General features: G+C 39.4%; 1 protein-coding gene across 3 annotated transcripts in view; it reads left to right on the top strand.

Annotated features, from left to right (window-relative positions):
* LOC137973599 (transient receptor potential cation channel subfamily A member 1-like) overlaps nucleotides 1-25000 on the top strand; it is a 52409-nt gene that overhangs the window by 18872 nt on the left and 8537 nt on the right. For all 3 annotated transcript variants that reach the window (XM_068820442.1, XM_068820443.1, XM_068820444.1), the window contains 15 exons: nucleotides 1277-1438; nucleotides 2376-2490; nucleotides 3230-3399; nucleotides 4810-4894; nucleotides 5692-5748; nucleotides 6523-6606; nucleotides 9867-9937; nucleotides 10994-11132; nucleotides 12441-12464; nucleotides 12858-12938; nucleotides 15251-15417; nucleotides 19469-19529; nucleotides 20897-20962; nucleotides 21700-21876; nucleotides 24514-24582. In XM_068820442.1, the coding sequence (XP_068676543.1) occupies nucleotides 1277-1438; nucleotides 2376-2490; nucleotides 3230-3399; nucleotides 4810-4894; nucleotides 5692-5748; nucleotides 6523-6606; nucleotides 9867-9937; nucleotides 10994-11132; nucleotides 12441-12464; nucleotides 12858-12938; nucleotides 15251-15417; nucleotides 19469-19529; nucleotides 20897-20962; nucleotides 21700-21876; nucleotides 24514-24582 (1528 nt within the window). The remainder of the gene's footprint in view (nucleotides 1-1276; nucleotides 1439-2375; nucleotides 2491-3229; nucleotides 3400-4809; nucleotides 4895-5691; nucleotides 5749-6522; nucleotides 6607-9866; nucleotides 9938-10993; nucleotides 11133-12440; nucleotides 12465-12857; nucleotides 12939-15250; nucleotides 15418-19468; nucleotides 19530-20896; nucleotides 20963-21699; nucleotides 21877-24513; nucleotides 24583-25000) is intronic.

Genomic DNA, 25000 nt, shown 5'->3' with positions numbered 1-25000 from the left:
TCACTTCTGATTGGTTGAAAAAGTGGCGCAAGAACTTTGAACCAATCACTGAGTGAAGTAATCATAAACCAAAGCAATTCGACACTCAATTGAAAGCCGCTTTATAACATATAAAAAAAATCGTGTGAACTTGCCCGTGCATTTCGTGATGATAGTCACCTGTGATGTTTCAACTTTCAAAGCATCACTTCATGCCCATAAATCATGAAATGCACTGGCGTTCATATACGAATGGTTTCTTAATACCCAACGACTTGGCATGCTCAACTCTGCTGATTGATTGGTTGTCTAACGAGAAGCTTTCGAAGGGATCCGATGACTATAAACTCAGTTTTCGCTACGCTAAGACTAAGCAAAAAAGAATCATAAATTTAAAAGTACCTTTAGTGCCTTTTTCCGAGTTCAGCCGGCAAAAGTACAATCAGTGACGGTAATGTTAGTATTATCCATAAACATTTTTTGTATAAACCGTGTTAGCCTGCAAGCAGACTCTTCTTTTGAAATGACACGCGGTCGAAATATAGGGGCTTGGAGCCTGCTGGCAGGCTAAAGACGTGTTGAGGCACTTATAAAGATGGTCTCTAAATATCAAACAAAATAAGGCCCGAGTATACTGCCCCGGGATACCCCGCAATTAAGTTCACTTGCACTGGATAACGCTCCGTTATAACACTAAATTTTTGAGACTTATTACATACAATCAGTGGCAAAAGTCTTGCGACGGACACCTTTTGAGGTTGGTTTTCTTACTGACTTTGGATAATTGCACCCCCCCCCCCCCCCCCAAAAAAAAAAAAAAAAAAAACACTCCAAGAACAATGTTCCCAGTCATGAACAGATATTTCCTACATTGGTAGGTGGGAGAAGGGGAGGACTTCAATTTCGAAGCTCTTAGTGGAATGTTGACAGTTGCGCTTTTGCGTTCATGAAGTCTGGCGGTTCTCAGGCTCATCCTTGCCTTAGCGTCACAACTACTTTTACCACTGATTGTAGGTAGGAGGCGAAAAATCGATCGGACAGAATTTGGATCAACTCCGTAATGAGCGAGTGACTTCATGGTACCTCTTTTAGATCAATAAATGCCACACCGATAAACATCAATTATTTGTTGTCTCAATAACGATGTCAGTGTGCTATGAAGTGATCGAAAGCCAGATTGACGAGAATTCAAGAAGTTATTCACGAGTAGATAATTGTTAAGTTGTTGATACATAATCGGGGAAAAGAGAGGCAACTTGGCTCAGCTTCCTTTGGTATTTCTGTGTTCCCTTTTCAGATATGGTTGGACTGAAACTGTGGAAGCACTTATGGATAATCAGAGCAGTAAGATTATAAACATGCAGAACGAGCAAGGCAAAACAGCGCTGCACTTCGCTTGCTCCGAGGGATATGAGTACACAGCCGAGGCCCTGTTGAGGCTTGGCGCAGTCATCGAAAGGTATGTCAAAACGTGCAAAAGATCTGGGTCTCCTTTCTTCCAGGAGACATGGTATCTCAGCCAGTTAGCCGAAAATTTTCTTCAAGTTTAACAATGTTCTTTAGGCCCTCGATTTTGTAGTGAATAAGTTGTTTACAGAAAGACATAGTTTGATACTTAAAAAGTTACAACTCAAGTACCCAACGTACCTACACTCCTGTATTAGTATCTTCACCAGAGGTTGTCCAATTTCATCGCAAGAGCCCTTTTATATGCTACTTATTTGACACTAGACACCAGACACTTGACAGAAGTGTCGAAAGGTTAGATCTTTGAATTGGACCTTTAAGCTACATTTTCTAAACATTTTGAAACCAGAGTAGCATCAAACTATGTCTGATTGTCAACCAGGGGCCAGTTCACGGCTCGAAGCCTGGTCAATGCCCAGTAATACGGGCAACATTTTTCGTGCAACTTGTCGCGCAACAATGTTGCGTTTCATGTTGAGATGGTTTGTTGCGCGTATTAGCACCTTCTTGCGCAACAAATTTTCTTTTACAAAAAGTAAAAGCCACGTCTACTTTTGCAACATAAAAATTTGCTGCACAAGAAGGTGGTAATACGCGCAACAAACCAGCTCAACTTGGAACGCAACATTGTTGCGAGACAAGTTGCACGAAAAATGTTGCCCATATTACTGGGCCTTTAGCACTAAGAGGTCAATCAAAACGTATAGGTTGCCATGGTATTTAACGCTGGTTAGCGCTAACCATGTTTCGACCAACCCGGGTCTTGTTGCAATGTGAACCGTAACTTTCGATGTTTACAGAACGTTTTCTGAGGGTGTTTTTGAAAAATTTCTAGTGATTACAAAGATTCAGGACATTAGATACTTTGGCGATGCGTATCATTTTAAAAGTTTGAAACCAACTCGCTTTTTCTTTTATTTTGATCTCAGAGATCAGACGGAGCGAACTCCTCTTCACTTTGCCGCTCATAAGGGAGCATTAGGTTGTTGTAAACTCATGGTGGACAAGTTTGAGGACCATATCAACGATGTTGACAAGAGCAAGGTGGAGTTAATCACCCGAATATTTTCCGTTTATGAGTCCTTCTGGACCTATAATACTATCCCAGCATGCAATGGGCCATCTCGCGGCGCTTTGTGTGAGTAGCGTTCTCAGGCTATTCACTGGGGAATCTCATAGGCAACAGTATATATTCTACCCAGTAGTGGTTCATTCTTAATTAATGTCGTTTGCTGATTGGCTAATGGCTTGCGACTCCGACCTATAGGGTTAGAATACAGCTCACTTGATAATTTTGTTCTTTCTTCTGTTTGTTAATGATTTGTCCAATGGATAGCGCTATTCACTTTTTGAATGGCCAAAGCCTGATTGGTTGAAAAGTGGCACTCTTTTTTTATTAATCTCTCACCAAATTAATGAGCAAGCCGAGAAAATCACGAAATTAAACGTTTTGTTAGGAGAGCACGGATAGCGCAGTGGTGAGAGCACTCGCCTCCCACCAATCTGTCCCGTGTTCGATTCCCAGACTCGGCGTCATATGTTGTTTGAGTTTGTTGGTTCTCTACTCTGCTCCGAGAGGTTTTCTCCGGGTACTCCGGTTTCCCCTCTCCTCAAAAACCAATATTTGATTTGAGTTAATTTTATTAGTGTCCTCAATTAGTGCTCTAGTGCTAAATCCATCTGCACCTAAGAAAAGTTGTTTTTGGTTGTTGTTGTTGACACCTCCATATCTGCAACGTACCTAAACCGTTTTTTTTTTTCCGTCATTTTGCCTGATTTTCAGAATACCGCTATGCATTTGGCAGCAAGCAACGGTCATGCTGCCGTCCTGAATTTCCTTCTGTCCAGTAAAAATGCGCAGATTCTAAAGAACAGCAATCAAGAAAACATCTTAGACATCGCCACTCGGACAGATCAAAGAGAAGTAGCGGCAGTGATCGTTAAACACGAAAGGTTAGTGTGCTTGTCAAACTATACTTGAACACTCAGAATATCACATCGGGCGGCATTCATGTACTAAATTCTCTTGGGAGTCCAAATGTATATATATAAACAAAGCCCTGTTCACAGTTAAGTGTGGATGTCGACGCAAAGCTTCTCAGTTGGGTCTTTCAGATCTACGACGGCGAATTGTTTCCTGATTATTGAATCTCGTTCAAGTCGCACTGTTTGGGCGAATAATCCTTACAATAACTAATTGGTTCGAACGTTTTTTTTTTAGAGCCGGTAAAAGTAGAGAATAAAACGTTCACATTTGTGTCTGACGTCGTCAAAACCTCAATTGTCAGGGGCACCCAACGAGAATATAGTTCAAAACGACTTAAACATAGCATTGTTAAACGTATGTTAGTATTTAAACGGTAGATATGGGCATATTTTTATCCCCTAAAAGTTTTTCATCTGTTCGGATTTCCTAGCTGAAAGTCTTATGATCCGAAAATTATAGGGATTAAAACTCACCTTTTCGAAAATTTCAGCCAGAAAAAAGGCTCCCGAAAATTCTAGGTGTCCTTTTTAGGGTAAAATCCGTTAAAAATGGGCAATTATACAATGTTTTAGATGTTCGAAAATCCTAGGACAGGCAGGCAAGCAAGGAATTTTAAAACAAATGTTCCAAAAATTCTAGATCTCAAATCGTCTTCCGAACAGATATTTTCCGAAAATTGACGTTGGGTGCCCCTGAATTGTGGTGATTTCAACTCGATGTTTAACGTGCTAGCAAGCTCTTCAAAGCCTCGGAAAGCTTTGATCAAATTTGATCAGGGGCACCGTGACCAAGAATCAACCAATCACAGTGCTCGTTTTGTTGAGTGAAAGGCTAGGTATATAACAAAAAAATATGTACGCACGTGCAGCACAATGTTTTTACTCTTTTACCCAATGATATTATTGTTTTGAGGCGTTTCCGTGGACGTGTCCTTCGTTGTTTCTTAAACTCCCTAGACAAGCCCACAAACGAGAAAACAATGAAGTTTTCCCGTTTGCTGCTCCAAGGACTCCAAGGAAGATTTGTCGTTGTTCTCGTCACAGGGGTACGTGGGTGTTTGAGCAAAATGTGAAAGGGTGAAGGTTTAAGCTCTAAAAGTACATGGATGACAACCACGGGATATCAATTTAGTCAGTTGATTACAGCGAATGGTGTGATTTTAGCTCTACTGAGCCATTTAGAGCAGAGCATTAAGGCATTCATCAAGGGTATCGTTACCAGAGACGAGAGATATTGGTGTGAATAGGAATGCTGTGCTGAGGGCTGAATGCAAATGAAATTGCCTTCATATTGTTACCTTGGATTATGAGTTTTCTAATATCGGTTACAAGATTTTTCTCTTACCACACCGTACTTTTCTTGTTTCCTCTTTTCAGGTGGGACGAAGCGTTAAGGAATTGTTCAACAGCCCTATGTCCTCTGATGAAGAAAATTATTATAAAGATGCCTGAAGTAGCTGTGGTAAGGCAATTGAATAAAGAGTTAATGAAATCGCTCTGTTTTCTATCACAAAAAGGGAGGCACTCAGGTAGAGGACATTGCCGGAGCAGGAGTCATCGATTGCCAACTTCAAGCGGAGTGAACCAGTGACGTAAAAATTAGGCAAACGTACTTAAAAGTGTCTCGACAACTACTTCAAGTTAAATACAACAACAGCAACAAAGGCAAACTACTAAACTACAAGAATTACAACCCAAATTGCTAGCAAATTTATAACTACATTGATAATTACAACTGTAAGAACAACTGCTGACCAGTTACAATTACAGAATGATAGAACTATGTTAAAAAACAATAACAAATCGAGTTACAACTGCAACTTCAAAGACGATACAATCCATTTGAGATAAGGCATATGAAGCGTGTGTACAGCCCGAAAGATTAGGCTGACGTCCTTTCGTATCTAGAGGAAATTTGTTTTCTCGATATTCCTGGTACTATAATAGTGACACCACTGGACTGTTAGCTTAGTAATTGGTAGAAGATGATATTGGCGTGGGAGGTCACAGGTCTGACAGGTCACAATCTCAAAGTGTTGAATAGCTCTTGAATAAAAAATGTGCTGCCTGGCTGCCTTTTCTTTGACAACTGTAACAGGAAGTAAAACGTGGGCCTCTTTCCACAGCCCCTAAAAGAATGCTGGCGATTTCCTTGTAATCAGCACAAGTGAAAATGTTACGTTACGCTGAATTTCTTCCATCTGAGAGATAATAAAATTTGAGAACCAATACCAAATGAAGCTTTTTTGCCTCTTCTAGTCTTTGCTTGACCAGTGTGTTGAAGAAAAAGGAGATCCTTCGTCGGAAAACTACATGGTAAGCCGAATTGCGTAAGTGATATAAGTGATAACGTATAAATGGAGCTAAAGAGTTTTTATTGCAGCGACGAGAAACGACAAAGACGAATGCACCATTGCATTGGTAACTGCTACGGGGAAATAACGTCAAAAACGACAATAATGGATTCAGTAAAGGAAAAACAAATGATATAAAGTGAAACGAGGTAATTCAATGTAAATTTCAAGACCAGGTCTTACTTGTGGACGGTCGGAAGTGGACTGTGAGCTGGACTGAGTTCGAGTCGACAAGATCAGAACGTTTTTCTTATTGCGATTTTTTCGACGACCTCATGGCTTACATGCAGTAAAAACAGGTTTTATCTGCGACCCCCATGATATGGTTTCCATTTGATCGTATAACTCCGGCCTTATGCTCCAACTAACAGTTAGGGAGCGATGTTGGACCATGTTGGATAACAGTTGTCCGACCGACCAGATGACGATAGCTCTACATCATCAGACATAAGATGCTAAGTGATCCAATATGATGCCTAATAAAGTGTTGGCCAAATGTTGGAATCCTTAGCTAGAGGTTAAAGCTTCGAGGTCGATGTCGTTATGGAAAAATTAAAGAGATGTGAATGATTTAAATGTTCATTGATTTTCCCCAGAACGCAGTGCTGGGTTTCGATTATTTTCTCAATTCTAGCCCTACTCGTTGATCTTAGGCGAAAAATAGTGTTGCAAGAAAAGGAACCGTGGTCATTAATTTCTGAAGTAAATGGCTGATGCGAAATCGTTTTCCCTTTAGGTGAAATACGATTTGAACTTGATTCAGGGTCATTACCCAGGAGAGGACCTTAAGCCTGACAAATCATCTCTGCAACTCATCGAGGTCAGTATATATGTTTAACTTGTCTCATGCAGCACAAGGCATGTGAAAAGAGAAGAAAAATCACTCAATTTCCTTTTTTACGTTAACTACTGTTTAATCCTGATTGTCGTTGACTTTGAAAGCTTAAGATAAAATGCTTTCTTGCTGAACGTATAAGCGTGTTTTACCGTCTGAGAAATACTCAAAATAACTGGCCTCTTGAAACTAAACAAATGTTTTCACTCTGTTTACATTACTCCCTTCTTTCGTAGAACTTGTCCGCCTTTAAGGCGGTGTCACACGGCAATTTTTCGTGCAACTTGTCTCGCAATGACGTTGCGAGACAAGTTGCACGAATCATTGACCAACATATCTTGCAACGGCCAAAAATGTAGCGAGACCAGTTGCAGAAAGCGTTCTGGAAAGTAGAATTTACGGTTGCAATCGGATTTTTTTTTTGAAATTGCGCAGTGTAACATGTCCTGCAACTTGTGTAGCAACGGTTTGCGGCACCAGCCAATGAAAATGTTCCTTTAACCTCATGTGATCATCGAAACGAGATAAGTTGCATGAAACGTTGCTCAGTGTAGTAGCACCCGTAAAACAACTTGTTTCATAATGTGAGAACACTTGCAGAAATGGCGTCGCGAGACAAGTCTTACGAAAAATTTCTCAGTGTAACAGCGCCTTTACTCTACTACAATTATTACTTTTAACCTTGTTCGGTATTTAATAGGCCATTTCCGAGTTCATGTCTGCCTCCTCTTCAAAGCGAGTCTAGGTGCGAAGTTTCTCTTATGAAAATTAGTTTTCATTCATATGTAAAGTAGAACTAATTACCATCACAAAAACTTCGCACTTAGACTCGCTTTGAAGAGGAGGCAGACATGAACTCGGTAATGGCCCATTTTCACGCCCTTTAAACAACTCGTTCATAATTCATGAGCCTATAACAGCCTATCAAAACACCGATAAAACGTCACCTGCATGAGCTTTATATCCTGATAAAACAATCTTCGTTGGTATTCTTTATATAAAGAATACTAATAAGGCATCGCCTGTTTTTCTGGTGTGCTAATATTCTCCTCTTACAATTCGAACCATTGTTTTGAGTCCAGAGGGACACACTTTGTGGAGTACACCTCGTGTTTTTAAACACTGCTGGTCGTTTTTTAAACAATATCTTCGATTTCTCGCCTGTATATATAAATGTAACATCGATGTGTCCTAAAGAGCTTTTCTGCGCTCTTACTGTTCAATACAATACAATACAATTTTATTTCCTCTTGACGTGTTTACTTAATTTAGTTACAAACTTTTTTATATTTAGTAGTGATGTTTTTATTATTTTAATTAAGTAAAAAATGTTTGAGCATGGTGTCCAAATTCTTAGTTGACCGCTATGTTACCTAACGTCTAACGTACAAGTGAGAATACAATGATTTTGTTCAAGCGGTTAAGCCGGTCTTACTGTGACTCTTTTTACAAGCAACTGTATGGAGCTGCAATGACAGTGAATGTGATTTACATAAAATCTGAGGATAGTATTGACGAGATGGCTTTTTCAATTCATTGCTGATAAAAAAAAGAAAGCCAAAGTAATCACTTCAGCCAATAGCAACCGACGAAGACAAGGAAATCAACCAATCGTCAAAGAATGTAGCGCGATTTTTAAGCCAATCACCAATCATTTACACTAAGAGACACAAACCTTTAATTTAGCAAGAGAATGTGCGCAGACTTTCTACTCGACCACGCAGCTGCAGAGAGTCTTTTGATTGCACTTGTTTGGTTTCTTTGTATATGATTTGACAGTCGAGTGTAATATTCTCTTAACCTTAACACCGTTTCCAGCTCCGTTCCCATAGTCTCTCTTCTCTGCCCCCTTTGTCGTTGAGGACTGAAAAGAAATACGCTAGGAACGAGGCTGCACCATTTCGACAATTCCAGCCCTAGCAGCCAGTAGAGCGGGACAATTTGTCAGCTGAACCTAGTTTACTGGCCTAGCTCAGTCCTACTAGTCTGCTATAGATCAGTGGTATTGCATCCGAACTAGTAATAGGAAGGAAGGTCGTACGTTGCACTCCTCCGCATAGTTTTGAACCGCGCAAAAATATCCCTGTATTAATAAGCACCGCCGATAGAAAATCCGAGTATCGCGAGATGCACAGAACCAGGAGCCCATGACTAGGAGCCTCCCAATGCATTATATCCTTGAGTCAACCTTTGCGCGTATCTCTCTATTTTTAGAGCTAATCCTTTAGCAGGAGACTCACATTTACAACAATTTACATCAATTTGCACAATTTGCATTCATTGTTTTTGCTATTGTTGTCTTTGTTCCACAATACCTTTATTCTGATTGGCCATTCTAAACAGTGTGTACAGAGCCGAAGAACTCTGGCGTTCTAAAAATAGAAAGATATGAGCAAAGGTTGACTCATAGGGCTTGTATAGGAGAGGCAAGCTCCTACTCGTGCGCTTCTGACAGAACGTATGCGCAATAACAATAGTATGCACTTAAATGCCACTATTATACATTAGTGTCACCAGCTCGATTTTGATTGGCTATAAGCACGCAGCTTATTCTTGCTTGCTCTGTTTCTCTTACGTCATACCTACAGACAATATATTTTATACATGTAGAATTGACGTCATAACTACAGACAATAGTTTTACGCATGCAAAAGTGACGTCACCTAACACACCAACCAGCAGTTTGATCAGTTTTGTCATGGCGGAGCTCAGCTCAGGAATACGCATAATAAAACAATTATTGGATTCGGTTTTCGCAAGATAGCGATAATTGTCATGGCCTCAGTTTGTGTTAGCCGTCTCAGACTTCGGCTTCGGCAGATAACACAAACTTTGGCCTTGATAATTATTGCTATCATTCTCAACCTCATCCAATAATTGTTAATTGTTATATGGCTGAAAATTTTCCCCCAACAGCGCACGCTCTCACTGGTTACTTCAGGTCAAATGACGTCTAACAATAAACCTGTTTCCCGCCAAAAGTCTGTGAGCGGGCAACACTGCAAAATCTATGACGTCAGAGGATAACAGTGCATTGTTTCCGACGACCCCCGTTGCTGTTGCCGTTGCAGGTTTTTCTTTTTGCGGCACATAGCAAATCATTTAATGACTGGTCCCTCGCGAAACAATTAATTTTGTTTCCGTAGAATCTAATGTTTCCTTCTGCTGCGCCTCAGGGAGACCTCGGAAACAAAATTAACTGTTTCCCGGGGGACCAGTCATTAAGTGTTTATTGTTTTTTACAGACCATGGCACAGTACAGGCGTGAGAGGTGTTTGACACATCCTGTCAGTTTTGTCTTGTTAAATACAAAATGGTAAGGAGAAGCTATTCATCAGTTTTGGCAAGAGAAATCCATTTGCTTGTCTGTGTGATCGATGCCTATGCTTTGGGCACTAGTTTCTTTAGTACACCCAAGATTCTTCTTACCCAAAAGTAGTTGTAGAAAGCGTGCCAATTATTTGAGATCCCCTATTAAGGTGGTTCAAATCAGTTTCGACGCTTTCAAGAGACCTTGTCATTAGAAGGATTGACACTACAACACTTAATCACGTAACAGCAATGTTATGGCACCATGTCAGGAACCCATGATCCGGAGCCTACAGCTCCCATACTGGGCCTATGTAACGGCATTTTTACAGACCGATCTATTTTTAGACTATCTTTTCTGGAAAAAACAAAGGCAGTTCCGGTTCGGTGACCCTATGACGTCAACTTAATTTCTTGTAATTGGTTATTCGCAGGAAATTCAATCTAAAAATAAATCGGTCTGTGAAAACGCCGTTATACACGAACACAGTAGAGTTGTAGGCTCCGGGTCATGGGTTCCTGACCATGTGAAACATCAATTATTGCTGAACAAGATGCAGTTGTTTTTGTGACGTAAAAAGTTACCACGGCTACGGAAAGCCTTGCAAAAACAGCCGATATGTTGGCTTCAGTTGCTCATATGTGAAAAACGAACTTGGTGACCCCAATTTTTTATTGCGCAAAAGAGATCAACAGGCCAAGATGAAACTCTCTTCAAAGTTTAAAAAGGGTGTTTTTGCAAGGCCTTCCCGTTGCCACGGTAACTTTTTACGTCACAAAAATGACCGAATCTTTTTCAGAAATAATTGGTGTTTGATATGGTACCATAACATTCCTGTTAAGTGATAATCTGTTGTAGTGTCAATCCTTCTAATAAGAAAGTTTCTTTCAAGTGTTGAAACTGATTTGAGCCACCTTAAAGAATTTGGGGAGTGGACCGCCAACTATCGCCCTTCGACTGCTTGACGTCTTTCAAAAATTGTTTTCGTGCTTAATATAATACTGTGTTAGAGAAATTCTTGTCGACGTAAACGTGTAATATTTTAGCGCCCTTTGTTCACAGGAAGAAATATGGCTGGCTGACGTTTGCTGTAAATATGTTTTCGTATCTCTGTTTTATCATTCCATTGACCGCACTTGCCGTGTATGAAAAAGCCGAAGAAGCATATTTGTGCGGAAACATCACCAGTATTGCTGATGAGGTACTTATACAAGCCTATAGAGCAAGTTTCAATTGAGTGTCGTAAAACCAAAACCAAAGTAATTACTTTGGCCAATCAAAAAGGACGGAGACCGTGATCCAGTAGACCAATCAAAACTCGGAGTAATTACAGGTGACCGACACAAAGCGCGGGAAAATGTACACATGCGAGCCACGATTGGTTTTGGTTTCACTCGTGATTGGTTGACAAAAATGGCACGAGAACTTTGAACCAATCACTGAGTGAAGTAAATGCAAAGCCAAAGAAATTCGCTAATCACTTTCGATACTCAATTGAAAAGCGCTCTATGGGACTTATGATGTGTTTTGTTTTGACTTAGTACAAGGAAAAAGAAAAAAAAAAGATCCTTGCCCTTGTGCTTATGCTTGCGTCAACCCCGTTTCTACGGTGAAATAAACATTCTTGTGCATGCGTCCCTAGCGAAAACGAGGCTTTAGTATTATGTGAGGGATTTTAATGCCCTAATGGAATCCCGGTCTCCCATTTTTATGCACGGAAACATGAAATGACGTTGAGCAGATATAGGTAAAGGCGACGTTCTGCCTTCGTTAGCATTTACTGATGCGGCTTTTTAATAGGCCATTTCCGAGTTGCTGTTTGTCTCGGTTTCGAAGTGAGTCTTGGTGCTCAACTATTGAACTGGAAATGAGTTTGATTTGCATGAGAATAAGCAACTCATTTCCATTTGAATGGTTGAGCACCAGGACTCACTTTGAAACTGAGGCATGCAGCAACACGGAAATGGACTATTGGGGTGGGTGGGGGCTGTATTACAACTCACTTTTCATTATTTCGTATTTTTTTTTATATCCGCGGAATGACACTTTTTGTAACACAAATCCTTTTTCTGTCTTGCGACTAGCCTCTCGTGGGTCACTTCCTCAAAATAACAAGAGAAAAATAAATAACGTGAAACTTGATGCCAAGGATAGACCTCTAAAAAGTTGTTGGTTCAACGCCATCGAGGCTTGATTTATTTATTGTATCACGATTCTGCCCTTTTATTTCAAACATTTAGGGAGGTTCACACCATTTTCACATTGTTATTACCTCTATTACCTGTCAGGTATCAAAACGAATTTCATTTCGACGCAGATGGCTTCCCGAACTGCAACCAAATTAAGAAGGAAGTGATAGAAGGACGAAAGGAGTTATGTGTTATGGGAAAGGGGGCACCCAGCTTTTACTACACACAAAACTGAACACTTTTATCATGAAACACCAAAATTTGCAATGTGCCGGTTGTTTAATGGTTTTCTTTCCATTTTCTTTTTTTTTTCCGTATAGTACGGATGTACATTCAAAGATTTGGTAAGAAAACGTTTTTTTTTTGCTTTTTTCCTGGCTTCTTTCCGTTATTTTTTTGTGGACAGTTGTTGCTTCAATGTACTTGTTGTGAAAGATGTTGGTAAGGAACGAAAGATCTTTAGAATCTTGTAAAAAGCCTAGATTGCCTTTGCTTTGAACATCTTCGCCTCTAAACTCGGACACCCAGCTTAAAAGAATGTTGTTATCAAATTTCACTGCAATTTTTCAAGGACCTGTTCAAAGGCTGAAACCCTACATGCATTCAAACCCGTTTCAACCGGATTTATCGAATATACATGACAATTGTAATGACTTATCGGCGATGTAGCTCTTGCTGTTTATGTTTTGATTTGCGCCAAGCAATTTCCTTTCTTTTTCTTTTCTCTCTTTTTGTAGACAGCCCAACTTCTGAGTGTCACTGTTGTAGTTTCGTCTGTGCTGTTATTGATAAAACACATCTTTTCGCTCATTCGTAAGGTACTTTGCAAATAAAACATCAAATTTGTTATGCAGTTTGGTGGTTACGACGTCCCCTTTTGCTCTCCGTTTCCCGTAAAATGCGTTTCCTAATTTTGAATCGGTCGGCCGGAGTAAAAAACAAACAAACAAAAAGAAAATCAGAAGTAATCTAATAAAAACAGTTTCAAGCTGCAGAAACGAGCCATTCTCTCGTCATAGTTTTTGTAGGAGAATCAGAGAGGACGCTTTGTCACCAGTCAGCGCGATCTCGGTCCCCTTCGCTGGCATGCGCCCATGATTTAAAAGAAAATGCCATTATGCGCGCGTGCGAGAACGAAAACATCACGCTCTTGAGTGCATCATGGGTAATCTGGGCAAGATGGAGAGAAATTCAAAGGTTTAATGTAAGGAAGTTCAAAACGATGAAAAGTATTCATGATATGCAATTTTGGGTTTTTTATTTTCCAAAACAGAAGATATGCGCTCAAAGGTGCGGCAGAATAAATTTGAAGAGAACGGCTACTGTAGAGATTATTTTATTAGCAAGAGTTACTTCCATACATTTCCTGTAATTCCAAAGGCATAAAATTACAGAGAATGTATGGAGACAAAAAAAGCAATATATAGGAATTCCAAAGAACGGATACCAAGTCTAGTTCTTCTCAGTTGTGAACATTAACTTATTTGTTTGGTTTATGAAGGCGAAAGGCTATAAAGTATAAAGTAGTCATGTATAGTATATTTTGCTTTGAATTCCCTGCCATGTTGCCCTGATTACCCATGATGCAAAGAAGAGCGTGAACTCAGCGTGAAGCTTCACGAAGGCACTGACTGAAGGCAGAAAAAATTAATGCATGGATAGCTTACGCAAGGACAGCTACAAGAACGCCACGAAACAAAAGCACTAACAAGCAAAAACAAAAACTATTCACGCCCTGCACGTGTGTTTTTCATTTTGGTACATTTTTTTGCCGTTCTCGTCCTGACAACGACGTGAATTGAACAAATGTCGGGTTGTATTGTGTAAAGGACGTGAAAAGAAAAACAAAACATTTTTAACTTTCTCCCTAAACAACCACACAATTCACGCCAATTTTATTCCTGCAATATTGATTCACACACTTTCCATTCCGAACGACTTGAGGTTATAACGAAGTTATTACAACGGGAAATAATATTTCGTTGGCATCGCATGATCCGTCCTTGCGTAAGCGCCCTAATGAAACGTCACCGGAAAGTGCAATTTTCGTGAAAGCCTGGGCACAAGAAAACAATCAAAATGGCGGATATCTAACTCTGGATGTAAAATGTTTGAACGAATTATGGCGATTTTGCGTGGAGGACGGCAAGGAAGTTTCGTCTGCACTTGCACCCAAGCAGAAAGACGGTAAACCGTGTTTTTAATAATTATGGAGAACCAATCGTTCTTCCTGGGTTTGCTCTTCAACCAGATGTTCACGCGACGAAATTCGTAAAGAATTTTATATTAGCTTACTGTGCCAATTTCAGTATGATTTCTGACAAAGTTGTCACCTCTTAAGTCACTCATACATGGTACGACCCATTATGAAATTCACGAATAACGAAGAATGAAAAATAGGAGAAATTGGGAACACAGAAGAGCCTCTAGATTTTGATTTAAATTTTTTTTTTTCTGTTTAAGCTTATTATATTTTAAATCTAACTTGTTCTTCAAGCGATGCAGCTTAAAGAAAACAATGGTGGCGGGGTATTCACGGCAGAAAACTATCACTGCCTTATCAGCCTACCAAGAACAGTGCTTAAAGTTAGCGCAAAACACCATATATAAACAAATAAACAATAGGTGTCCAAACAATAGCTTTAACAATATTGTTGGAGCGACTTTCATATGACCTTCAAAAATAAACATAAAAGGAGAACATAAACATGCAAAAATGCAAAACCTTTTATTGGCTTATCAAACAAAAACAAACAAGCGCAAATTTTCATTGGTATTAAGTGAATGCGGATTCAAACAATGTCATCTCTCCTTGGAACTTTGTGGAAAGCGATTGGCCTTTCGTGTTGACATCATTTGAAATGCAGTAATGTGATTGGGAAGTCAAGCTGTTTAGTGCCTATGTTAGGAGTTTCCTTGGCAGGAATAAGGAGAAGCTTTGTTTTAATCTGGCCAAACAGTGGTCTGTGAAACAAATTGCAAACACTTTTTTGAGGTCCTTAGAAAGTCGCTCTAACAACGATTTGTACTCTATGTGTGGGCTAGCATGATTTATTAAATTATTTTGTGTAAAAATGGCCGTGGAGGATCATAATAGTTAATTGATTGATCTTGTTTTTGTTGTGCACAGAGGATGGCTTATGTTCGTAACTTCTTGAACATTTTTGAGTGGATCTGTTACATTGCTGCCATTGTTTTTGTCATTCCGCCATGTGATTGTAAACTGGGAAGTAAACTCCAGGCTGGCGCAGTTGCACTTTTCTTTGGCTGGATGAATCTCATTCTCTACTTTAGAAGGTGAGGCTTCCTTTGGGATATACTGGTAAGCAATACCCGAGTGTGGGGTGCCTTTTGCGAAAGTACAGAGGGGTTTCTGTTGTAAGCGCGGAAATCATGACAGAAAAGCACAGAAATGGCCAAGTAAACACAACACTTTTAATCTCCTTGCCATGTGCTCAACAGGCCCCTGCACATTACAATTCTCTAAATTATTACATCACAGTCTGTATATATAATAGTTTCCCCTCTCTTTTGCAGGCATTCTAAGCCTGCGTAGCTGGTGGGATTGTTGGTACAGGAGGCCTTTAATAACAAGCGACGAAGCAACATGTAGATTGGGGAGGTGTGCTGTGAATTTCACAGCACCTGCTTGTCATTTGCCTTCTGTACCAAAAATCCCACCAGCTATGCAAGCTATTGCTGCAACCGGTAACCCAGCTTAATCAATCAAAGGAATTGATTTTCCTTGTCTGCTTCAGTAATAGACCAAAGGTTCTGTTTTTTAATGGAAAAAAGGAAAGGAACTTTATTTAAGTGTCTAGTCATTCTAGCGCTGGAGCACTAATTGGAGACACTGTTAACTGAAATAAACAATGAAAGTAAATCAAGTCAAATGTTGGTTTTTGAGGAGAGGGGAAACCGGAGTACCTGGAGAAAAACCTCTCGGTGCAGAGTAGAGAACCAACAAACTCAACCCACATGTGCGTGGATTAAGAGTTCACTTGAAATGTATAAAGCCCAACTACCATATTGTTCATCTCTGAAAGTTTGAAATCATGGAAAACAACTTTGCACCTCCGCCATTCTAGTGGATCCATGGAATCTATACCAATTGACGTGCACTTGCTCCTCTCAGTTCATTGCGAAATGAAAGTACGCATGGGTATGAAGTTTTGGATGGCAAAGTAAGGCATTTGTTTAAAATGGGTGACCTGAAAACGTTTTTTAAAAATGACTTCCAGCAAACAGGACTCCTTACCACTGTAAAACCTTCAGCAATGATATTATCTAGAATGGAGTTTGGCCTAGAGTAATTGCACAAAAGCAACCTTCTAAAGAGGTCAGCTCAATAATTTAAACACTAGAAATCAAGACCTACATACCTCAACCACCATAAAAAAACTAGAGCAAGTGGAGAAATCTTGGAGTAAATGAGGGAGATGGCATTTAGCATGCAGGCATGAAAAAGAAGATCTGAAAATAACACTACAGAAGAACCAGGTTGATATTAAAAAGCAAAGTCAATGCTACCAACTGGATTGAAGCCATAAAGTCACTGCTTACGAGCCAGAAGGCCCATCAGGCCAGTGCTTATCTCCGGTTTCCTTAGCATGAAGCGACTAGGAGTATTTATACTTCCCCCTGGATGGGATGGTAGTCCATCGCAGGGTTACCCCCAGCATTTCGCCAGTACCCATTTACACACCTGGGTGGAGAGAGGCACCGTGAGAGTAAAGGGTCTTACCCAAGAACACAACACAATGTACCTGGCCAGGACCCGAACCCAGACCACTCGATCTGGAGTCGAGCACTCTGACCATGAGGCCACCACGCCTTTAATTAATTAATAGCTACACCAGTGGTCACATACAGGTTTAATATCATTAACTGGAAACTGTCTGAAATCAAGAAATTAGACACCAAAACCAGAAAGCTGCTTATCATGGCAAAAATGCATCACCCAAAAGCTGATATTTATAGATTACATCTTCCAAGATCAGATGACGCACAAGGTTTTGACCAACTTGAACTGACATTATAAGACTTCCATTAATGGCCTGGAAGCCTACTTAACATCAAGCAATGATTGACTCTCTATCCTCAGAGAGGCTGAAAAGTACAAAGAGGAGTTTAGACCTTCGAGAGACCCCCTTCCTCCTCCCCTTCCTTAAGTAAGAGGTGATGAAGCATCAGTTTTGTATGCAAAGAGAATCAAAAAAAAAAAAGATGCGAGGAAAAACCATTGCATCGAAGATGTCCCCTATCGATAAGGGAAGCGGATGTAGACAGGAAGTTAACAAATCATGGGATCAAATCAAGTGGGCTTAAGTCAGGAACAGAGGGACTAATATTATTACAGTGTCCCAAGACCAATATCTCCTCACCAAGGTATAACAACATCTTATTATAAAAGAAGACACTGACCCTCATTTCTGACTCTGCAGTAGATCCCACGAAACTGTAGATCACATCATTTCAACCCACGTACACTGGAATATTTGCAGGGAATACAATGTAGACATTGTGGACAAAATTTAATGGTATGAACACAATCCAAAAACAGTAGTAGAAAAAGATGATATCACTATCCTTTAAGACATACGCATCCAGCTGGACAGCGAGACCAATAAAAGCTAACTGACCAGACGTTGTGATCAAGAATAAGGGGAAAACAAATGTACCCATGTTGATGTGGTCTGATAAAAACACCAATTGTAAATACAAAGACCTGGAGATAGAAATGGCCCATATGTGGCAGATGAGAACAGTGGTAATTCCAGTGGATAGCATTGAAGGCACACTCTGATTGGCTACTCAAACCCTGATTATCCTTGCCATTTACTTCTGAGCAACTCGCATGCCCGAATATAGAGACTTTAAAGTGGTACTACGACCAAAAAAACAATTCTTTTTTTTCTTTGGATTTCAAGACTATGTTAACTTAACACTAACTGACCCAAGTTTTAAGTTCTGATTTTAAAAAGACACCTGTTTATTTTAACTGGAATTTTCTTATTTATTGGTCCGCCATTACAAACTTTAAATCTTGAGAGAGCTGGGTCGAGGAGAAAATGACGTCAAAGACTCACTAGTTTAAGAATGCAATGCTTGTGTACGCGGCCGAATTAATATGCAGCACGGGAGTTTCGGGCTTTCAGACTTTTAAACCCGTGTTTTGCATATGTAATAAAATTGCGTTTACATGCTGAAATTTTAAGCAAGTGAGTAAATGACGTCATTTTCTCTAGATCCAACCCTCTGAGGTCCAATCGGCCAGTTTTGAACTTGAGTAATGGCGGACCGTGAAATCCAAAACTTACACTCAAAATAAATAGTCTTTGGATAAAACTCAAAGCTCAAAATTTTGCCAGTTAGGTGTTAAGCAAACACGCTTTCAAAATCTGAAGAAAAAAAGGAAATGATTTTTTGATCATAGTACCACTTTAAGATCTACAACAGCGACGGTCGATGAAAACATCACCTTAAAATGTATAACTTAGTTCTATCATAAGTCTTTCACGATTATTCAGTCTCGTTTACATCCTACCAAGACTGTTGCCTAAGAAAATATTCCTGGAGCCCTTTGGGCTTCCAATGTTAAAAGTTAGTAGCCAGAGTAATTTTTTTCAAGAGCCGAGAATTAATTAATTAACCCAGCACCCATCCACCTATATCTCTCAGACCACAATGCTTTTTTCATCATTTAATCTCCAGCTAGGATCAAATTTTCAAGATAGTGAGGATGAATCACCTTGTAATATTAAGTTAGGTACCCATTCGGGCCACTCATTCAGAAATGTGGTTGCTCACGCTTGCAAATAAGGTGCCTCAGGCGACCGGGGTACTGTTAGGCAGCAGCCTTGCCTACAGTATGGGCGGAATATCCTAAAATAAAGTGGCACGAGCAGTTTTGGAGTGAAAAGAGAGAATGAAAGATTCTCTGTTGCATGCTTACAGTTTCATCAAAGCTTCAAATTTGCTGATTGCATGTCATTATTATGCAGAGGACCGCAAACATACTTACGAAAATCTGTGCTGCTCTCTTAATCAATCATGTTATTGTTTGTGGTGTTGTCGTAGTCATAATTGTAGTTGTTTCTTAAACTCCCTAACATTGTAATCATTGCAGGACGAAAGGAAGTAAAATCGTGTTTTTGTGCTATATTATCTCACTGTTTTAATATAATTACTAAAACAACTATTCACTTCAGTGTCAGTGGCTAGTTGTGGATATAAATTAATACTTAAACATCCAGCAAGTGTTAGCCACCTCCACTGTGGTGCGACTTGTAGTCCTAGCAGGAAATTTTAATTTTTTGAAACAAGATTTGTTTTATTTTAAATGTAGATTGTCTTCATATGGTCAATATGTCATTATGCTGACGACAATGTTTGTCACACTTGTCAAGGTATGTTCAGAGGGGCCTTTAAAAATGTAATTCTAAGTCACTTAGAATTACTTATCGTCAGCTGTCCAAACGTATTGAAACCACTGTGGTTTTAATAAGTTTGGACAGCTGACGATAAGCATCAGCTACTTCATTTAGATAAAGTCAGCTACTTTTTTCACTTAGTTAACTGAAGTAAATAAACAGGGGCCGCAAAGAGGAAGGGGCTAGGGGGGCTGTCCCTTTTTTCTTATGGTGTTGTTTTCCTCTAAACCTCTTTCCCCTTCCCCTCATACTTCCGTGACCCATACCAAAACCTATCTCCCCCCCCCCCCCCCCCCTTGCCCACTTTCAAACCTACCCCATGGCCCCTGATAAAGAAAGATTCCTTCAGACATAATATGTCCAAGATGTCCAAATGTGATCATTACCGGCAATAGTTTTTGCTTTTGAAATGTTAATTTGCTTTTTAAATATGACATTTTGCTGCATTCTTTTAGAAATGGCATGCCCCAAGGCACTCCTTGTGAAAGAGGCCACAAGGCCCTTTGCTGATACAGTTGGTTACTCAACTCAAACCACGTGACAAAATGAACTGAAAATTTTCTTGAAACCCCTGTGCAAGCTAGGTGCTAGCCATTTCACAACTGTAACAATAGGTTTTTGAGTGTTTTAGCTAATCATTGTCATTGATGTCAGTTGAATTTCTAATTGGTTACGCAAACTAGTCAGCATAATTTATCATTGTAAAGCCTTGTAGAAATAATTGTCTTTGTCCTTTTCTAAGGTTCTTTGTGTCTTTAAAAAAAGTACATTTAGAGTATGCAATTACACCGTGTAGAAAATTTTGTTACAGACAGCATGTACATGTACAGTAAATTCAGTTTGCTGCAGCCATCTATGTTTGCTTTTCTTGCGTTCCCAGTGCAACAGTGGGACGGTCTGTCTTGTGTGCACTGGAGTTTGCAAGCTCAACCAACGATTACCGCTATATTCAATTGTAAAATCAGTGATGTTGAGGAGTTCTCTAATCCAATTCGGTAAAAACTAAAGGAAAAAAGATAGATGGTCTAAATTATAAATAAGCTACAAACTAAGGAATGAGAATATTCTAAAAGTCGAAAACTAAAGAGAAATAAGAAAATGGGTGCTTACATCTGACGTAACTCCAAGGGCTGAAACTCCAAACATTTATAACCAGAAATATATTGAATAAAATAAAATAATCAGGTCATTTGTATAAGCTAGGTCACAGACTTGACAGCCTTAAAGAGGTGCCTGCCATACAGTGGTGCCTGACATACAGTGGTGACTCCCCTTGTGACATAATGTTGACTGAAATTAATAATGCAATCAACTGTTCTGTTGCCTTTTTTGATGCTTTAAAGGTGTTGGTGTTATGGATGCTCTTCATTATGGCATTCGGAACAACATTTTACATGATAATGGATGAGGTTGGTTTTATTGTATAACTATGTTTATTTCTTTGATCGTGAATGGGTGGACTAGCCTGATAATCTGGCAATCTGGTTGCCCCCAGTCACAGTACCCAAGGGTGTGAAGTTGTGAATTTAATGAGTGAAGTTTATTTGTCTCAATTGTTTTTTGCCGCTTTTTGCATTGAGAACAGTGGTATTGTTGAACTTTCTTACAAATTGAAAAAAAGTCAAAGGTCATTTACTTTGAGTGTAGTTTTGGATTTCATGGTCTGCCATTACTTACATTCAAAACTGACCGATTGGACCTCAGGGAGTTGGATCCAGGGAAAAGTGACACCAAAGGTTCATAACTGCGAGGATCATAGCTTCACTTGAATGGTTCACTAGCTTAAAATTTCAGTGTGTGAATGCAGCTTATTATATAATTAATATTTATGCAAAATGTGAGTTTAGAAGTCTGAAAGCCTAAATCTCCCATGCTGCATAATTATAAATTCTGTGGTGTGCACACGCATTGCATAATTTCTTAAACTAGTGAACCTTTGATGTCATTTTCTCCTCGATCCAGCTCTCTCAAGAACGTAAAGTTAGTAATGGCAGACCATTAAATAGGAAAATTCCAGTTAAAATTAAACAGGTGCCTTTTTGAAATCAAGGCTTAAAACTTTGGTTGCTTTTGGTCAAAGGGACACTAATACTCTTCTTCACTTAGAAAAGGATGATGATTGTGATTTTGTTTTTTGTCTCTATAGGCAGTTTTCAGTGGCAGGATTGGTTACTCCTTGTTTAGCATGTTTGTGATGACAATGGGAGAACTGAATTACCAGGACGACTTTATGCCCTGGGAAAAATTATCATTTGCCACCCTAACCAATGTTCTTTTTATTGTGCTTGTACTTGGAATGCCGATTATCATGATGAATATGCTGGTGAGTTTTATTGACCGATTCCAATAGCCTTGTTTTGAATTGTGCAGCAACAAAAGAATAGAGTCTAGCTTCAAGGGAATAATGAGCATTTTGTTTTGTTCAAGGCAAATGAAAATAAAAATTATTCCCCTGAACTTGGACTCTGTTCTTTTGTTGCTGCACAATTCAGAACTAGCCTATTGACCTGACATTGCTCCGCAGACAAGTACCCATCAGACTGAATGAATGCATAATTTACAAATCCCCCAAAAAAATTAACTATGAATTAATAATTATTGACAACAAGCTAAGCCTGCAGGCGAGCTGTTCAAAATGATGACGGTGATGATGGTTTTGCAAAAGCCATGCACTTTCTCTTTCCCAAGGGTCAATTACTAATCAAGCGTGAGGGCCGTACTGGGGAATATTGGCCTGAGGTCGTGGCAGGTCCATACGAAAACTATTAATTAGTAAATAAACCCCTTGTGGCAGCTGGTATATCGGAGGATAATGCCCAAGGCTGAAAGATTGTCCAAAAAATGAACAGTTGGCCACTGTGAAATTTTGAGGACAATCTTTCAGCCGAGGGCATTATCCTCCGATATACCAGCAAGCCGGAAAGGGGTTTATTTACTTTATAACCCTTCGATTAATTTCTCAAGAAGAATGCACTGAACGCACTTAGATCCAAAAGTGAAAAAAAGCCAGCTTTTGTGAATGGCGCGTTGGTCTTCACGATTTTAATTACACAGTAATTGGAGGAAACGTTGACAGGTTGTCATGTCAAGTATGCTCTTTATAACGCCCCGAAGATCAAAAGCTTGAAAGCGTAAATGAAAACACAGTTTTTTCTAAATGTTTTTTCAATTATATTGTTTGAAAAGAGGACAGCCGATGAATTAACACTCTTTCACAAAAATGCGTAGCATTTTTAGGTGCCCTTTGGAATTACAGCCAAGAAAGTTTGAGTAAGAAAAATCGGCCTTGCTCGGACTTTGAACGTTGAATGATAATGTAGTTGATTCTGCTGCTAAATCGAGCGAGATCCTTCAAAGTAGCATCTAATGCTTTGTTTAGCTGACTGAAATTATTTGTCACCAATAATAGAAAAAGTCTTTCTGTGTGGTCTATGTGTGGAGAACATGACAGAAACCGGTCCAGCCCAACACGAATGGCTTTCATGGTATTGCAGCTGTATGGCTAAATCCTTCAACTTTTCTTGCGTCCATGAAAAGTCGCCTCAACGCACTGGACATGTACAGTTCTGACAACTCCATGTTTTCAAGAGTGTTTTGGAACCTTCTTTCTTTTCTCCACCGTGACGATAAAAAAAAAGGGATGAAAATTATATACCGTAGTATCTTGGTAAATAGTCTTTGTCAAAAAAAAAAATGTAACTAACCTTTAGTTTGTTTATACACAAAAAGAAAACTCAATTCAAAGACGTTGAGAGCATATTTCGTGGACTTTTTCTTGTTGCCTGCATTGTCAACCAGCTTTGTAATTTCTCCATCACTGGCTTCTGCAAAAAGAATTTTCGGGTCTTTCATAACCAATCAAAAGTTTATAGCTTGAACGTTTGCTCGTTTCCTGGTTTCCTTTCATAGAAATATAATCAGAGGACGGATATTCTCTGATAACCATTGTCCATCCGTCGTTGTATCATGTGATCAGTTTTATCCAATGAGAGCCTGCAAAAATTAATTGGTGGGTTATAAGGGTCAATATTCCCCAGTATGGTCCCGAGCAGATGTGGTTATAAGTAAATTGTTTATTACATGGCAATGTGCTTTTGAGTGATTCAACACTCTCCCCTTAGTGAATGCTTTCCATCATTGAACGTTGAACGGTAACCTTTTGCATGTAAAACTAAATTTTGCTTGCTTTAAATTTGTACTGTTGTGATAGAATATTAAACCCAACTTGAATTTCAGAAGAGAGAAAAAAATACGGAAACATGATAATGGCCCGTACTGTAAAATCTTGACCAAAAACCAGAAGATCAGAGTGCCCTATGTAGCCCAAGAATTGCTTGTCATAATAAAATGTTAAATAATGGCACATTTGTAAGGAGGAAACTAAGAATTATAAAAACTATCCAATGCTCTCTAAAAATGTATGTACAAAATTGAGGTTTCACAAATGTGAGAGATGGCATGCTGATCCAATGGGGCAGAACGCAGCTATTACAAGCCAGGGCTCTCAGGATTGGCTCAGAAAACAATGGATCAAAACAAACAACCAATCAACAATGGACCCTAGTTAACCCTAAAAACAATAGAGCTGTATCCTATCTCGATCTAATGATGCAAAATGCCTGTCATTAGTCTTTCTCAAACAACTCATAGCTTGCTGGGGATTCAAGGCAAGCTCTCTCATGAACATGAGATGAGAGAACCACATATAATTCCAATGACTATGCATATGATGATGGAAAACAGTTACTTAGATATTTTAATACCTTGACGTCGGTAGTTTTATGTGCCTTGTACCATAATCATAAATTCAGTTCTGTAAAAATGTTTGGCTTTACTGTCAGTTGCAAATGAAAGAGGATCGATACCGAATTACCCTCTGAGATCAAGTTTTGCAAAATTCAAATTGATTGTATTATTTGGAGCCAAACAAGTCCTCAGCCCTATGTGTTATTTTACGCAGGTTGGTCTTGCAGTGGGAGACATTGATAAGATTCAACAAAATGCTCTCATGGATCGATACGTCTTACAGGTACAAAATATACAGCTTACCCACTTCTGACATTGAACTTTTATTTAACTGTCACTTGTCTTTAGCACTGGTGCACTAACTGGGGACACTGAAATTATATAGAAATCAAATCTATTTAACTCAAATCGAATCAAACATTGGTTTTTGAGGCGAGGGGAAAACCGGAGTGCTTGGGGAAAAACCTCTCGGAGCAGAATACAGAACCAAACTCAACCTACATATGACATAGAGTTTGGGAATCGAACCCGGGCCACATTGGTGGGAGGCCAGTGCTCTCACCACTGTGCGGCATCCCTGCACGCCCCATGTAAGAATGTTATCATAGGCAATCAAGGAGATTTGTTTGCCTACAGAAGTCTGATTGGATGCAGGTTGTTCAAAGCCACTGGCTTTCAAGAAAAAAAGAAAACCTTTTTAA

This window comes from Montipora foliosa, chromosome 10 (genome assembly GCF_036669935.1).
Source record: "Montipora foliosa isolate CH-2021 chromosome 10, ASM3666993v2, whole genome shotgun sequence".
Classification (NCBI taxonomy): Eukaryota; Metazoa; Cnidaria; class Anthozoa; order Scleractinia; family Acroporidae; genus Montipora; species Montipora foliosa.
Note: the sequence above shows the minus strand (reverse complement) of the source record. Positions and strands in the feature narration are given on the sequence as shown.